The sequence below is a fragment of the Fukomys damarensis genome, unplaced genomic scaffold (genome assembly GCF_012274545.1).
Source record: "Fukomys damarensis isolate Sample0158 unplaced genomic scaffold, DMR_v1.0_HiC HiC_scaffold_30, whole genome shotgun sequence".
In the NCBI taxonomy this organism is placed as follows: Eukaryota; Metazoa; Chordata; class Mammalia; order Rodentia; family Bathyergidae; genus Fukomys; species Fukomys damarensis.
The window spans coordinates 4,542,741-4,544,989 of NW_022900942.1; the positions used below are offsets into that span (position 1 = coordinate 4,542,741).

At 58.1% G+C, this 2,249-nt stretch overlaps 1 protein-coding gene across 3 annotated transcripts in view; it reads right to left on the bottom strand.

Annotated features, from left to right (window-relative positions):
- Zswim4 (zinc finger SWIM-type containing 4) overlaps positions 1-640 on the bottom strand; it is a 19,601-nt gene extending 18,961 nt beyond the window's left edge. For 2 of the 3 annotated variants that reach the window (XM_010613403.2, XM_010613405.3), the window contains exon 1: positions 220-639. In XM_010613403.2, the coding sequence (XP_010611705.1) occupies positions 220-334 (115 nt within the window). In that variant the 5' untranslated portion in view covers positions 335-639. Of the gene's footprint in view, positions 1-219 lie in introns of all 3 variants that reach the window. The other variant, XM_010613402.2, reaches the window with a different exon arrangement.
- Positions 641-2,249: the final 1,609 nt, after the last annotated feature.

Sequence of the window (2,249 nt, forward strand, 5' to 3'; positions counted from 1 at the left end):
ACAGGGTCTCACTATGTAGTTGAGACTGACCTGGAACCCAGGCTGGTCTTGAACTCACAGCGATCCTCCTGCCTCAGCCTCCCAAGTGCTGGGATTACAGGTGTGCGCCACCATGCCTGGCCACACCAATGTCTTGTACACGCTTTCCCGGGCCTCAGAGCCTGAGGTCTGGAAGCTCCTGCCTAGTCCAGCTTCCCTGCAGAGGGGACGACCACTCACCCACTTGGAGGACACGGTCCACGGAGCCACTCTGCAGCAGGTGCAGCCCGCGGGTGAAGGGCACCCGGGCGTCCTGCTCCCCCTCCGCAGACTGGTACCCTAGCGACGAGTACATGCATATCTCCCTCTCACTTCGTGGAAATGACCAGAACACGATCCGCTTCTGCACTGGCTCCGGCACCCGGGAGAACCGCTCCTCAACCTGCGGAGGGTCAGTGGGTCACAGCCAGGCTAGGGTTCTGCTTGTGCTGTTTATACACAGCTGGACCTGGGGCAAGTCACTCGGCCTTTCTGAACCTCAGTTTCCCTGAGTGGGAGGTGGGGATATGAGCGTCAACCGTCTCCCGGGGATTCAATATGCATCAGTGAGCCCAGCATTATGGTGTGAGGCTGTAATTCCAGCTACTTGGGAGGCTGAAGCAGGTGGATCAAAAGTTCAGGGTCAGCCTGGGGCAACTTATTGAGACCCAAGCACAAACAAAAAATAAAAAGCATTAATGTGTGTACAGCACTTATAGCAATGCCCGGCCCACAATTAGCACCCTAGATCTTATTACTAATTCCTTTCTGGATGCCAGGGGCTTTAGCAGACTTCTGGTGGGATGCGTCCACCTCTCAGGCCTTGACGGGATGGAAAGAAGTCAGACAAAAGTGACTAGGTGCAGAGGCCCTGGGTTCATTCCCCAGCACCAGAAAAAAGGAAGAAGGAAAGCTGGTGTGGGGTGCAAGACTATAATCCCAGCCCTGAGGAGGCCTAGGTAAATGGGTTGCTGTGAGTTCCAAGCCAGCTTGAACTACATAGTGAGACCCTGTCTCAAAAGAACAACAAAAAAAAAGTGATTTCCCAACTCTCACACCAATCTAACAATTTGATGCTCTGATTTACAGCCTAGCAGGAAAGGCTCAGAACTGCAATAAGCTTGTTCAGAACCCTGGGGCTGGAGAGCTCCCACTCCCAGGACAGGCTCTCACCCCAGGGTCTTCCCTGAGCCCCACCTTGGGCACCGAAACAGCCCCTTTGAGCTTGCGTTCCAATCTGGGTTTGCTGTTCTCTGGCTGGCGACTCTGGGCAAGTTTCTCAACCTCTCTGTGTCCCAGTTTCCTCAAAACCAGGAGGACAACAACTCCCAGAGGGTTACAGAAGAGCCCAGGAGCTTTCCACGCTCCCAGCCCTGCCAGGCCAGGTCCTGCTGGTCACACACACAAGGAAGGGCGGTGGCCTTCCTGAGTCCCCTCCTACCTAGGTTTCTGGGGGAAGTGGAGCGGCCGGGGACTGGCCCGGTGACAGCTGGCAAATGACTAAGGAGGGATTTTCCAGTCCATGGATCAGGATGATGGTTCCATCCGCCATGGCACAAACCCATCAGTCCTAACTTGGGAGGGAAGTCCCCCTGGAGTCAGGCATCCCAAAAGCTTGTGGGGGCTGTGCCGGCCCGGGCAGTCTGGCAGTTCTGAGGCTGGTGCCAAAGGGGTTTGAAAGACCCCAGCCCTAAGGCACCAGGGCAGAGTCTCCAGATCCAGCCCGAGAGGCCGGTTAGGGTTGCACCTGTCAGACACCACCCGAATGCCCAGCTCCCTCTGGGAAGGACTAGGACGGGAAGAGGGTTGGCGGGGGACCGGAAGGGTCCTTAAGGGACCAGTGAGTGCTGGGGCTGCAGGGGGGGACAGGAGGGCACAGGGACAGGGGAGGGTCACGAGTTGGGACGTGGAGAGATGCGGAGTTAGGGAGTTCTCTGCCTGGCGAGTCGGACAGGGATCTGGGGGTGAGGGGGCAAAAACGGGACTCTGTGGGTATCTAGGGGCTCAGACGTGGGGAGAGGGGGATAACCCTGCCGAGGTCTGCTTGCAGGAGTTGGGGAGTCATTGAGGAGAGAATGGGTGCCCTTGTGGGGGTGAGGCTGAGTGGCGAGAGCCCTGGGGATGGGGCGGCAGGGCAGGCCTGGGGTCGCAGGCTGAGGGGGACGCGAGGGCTATGGCAATTCTGGGGCCCTGGGGGCGGGTCTGAGCCCGGATCGCACCGGGGAAGCAGT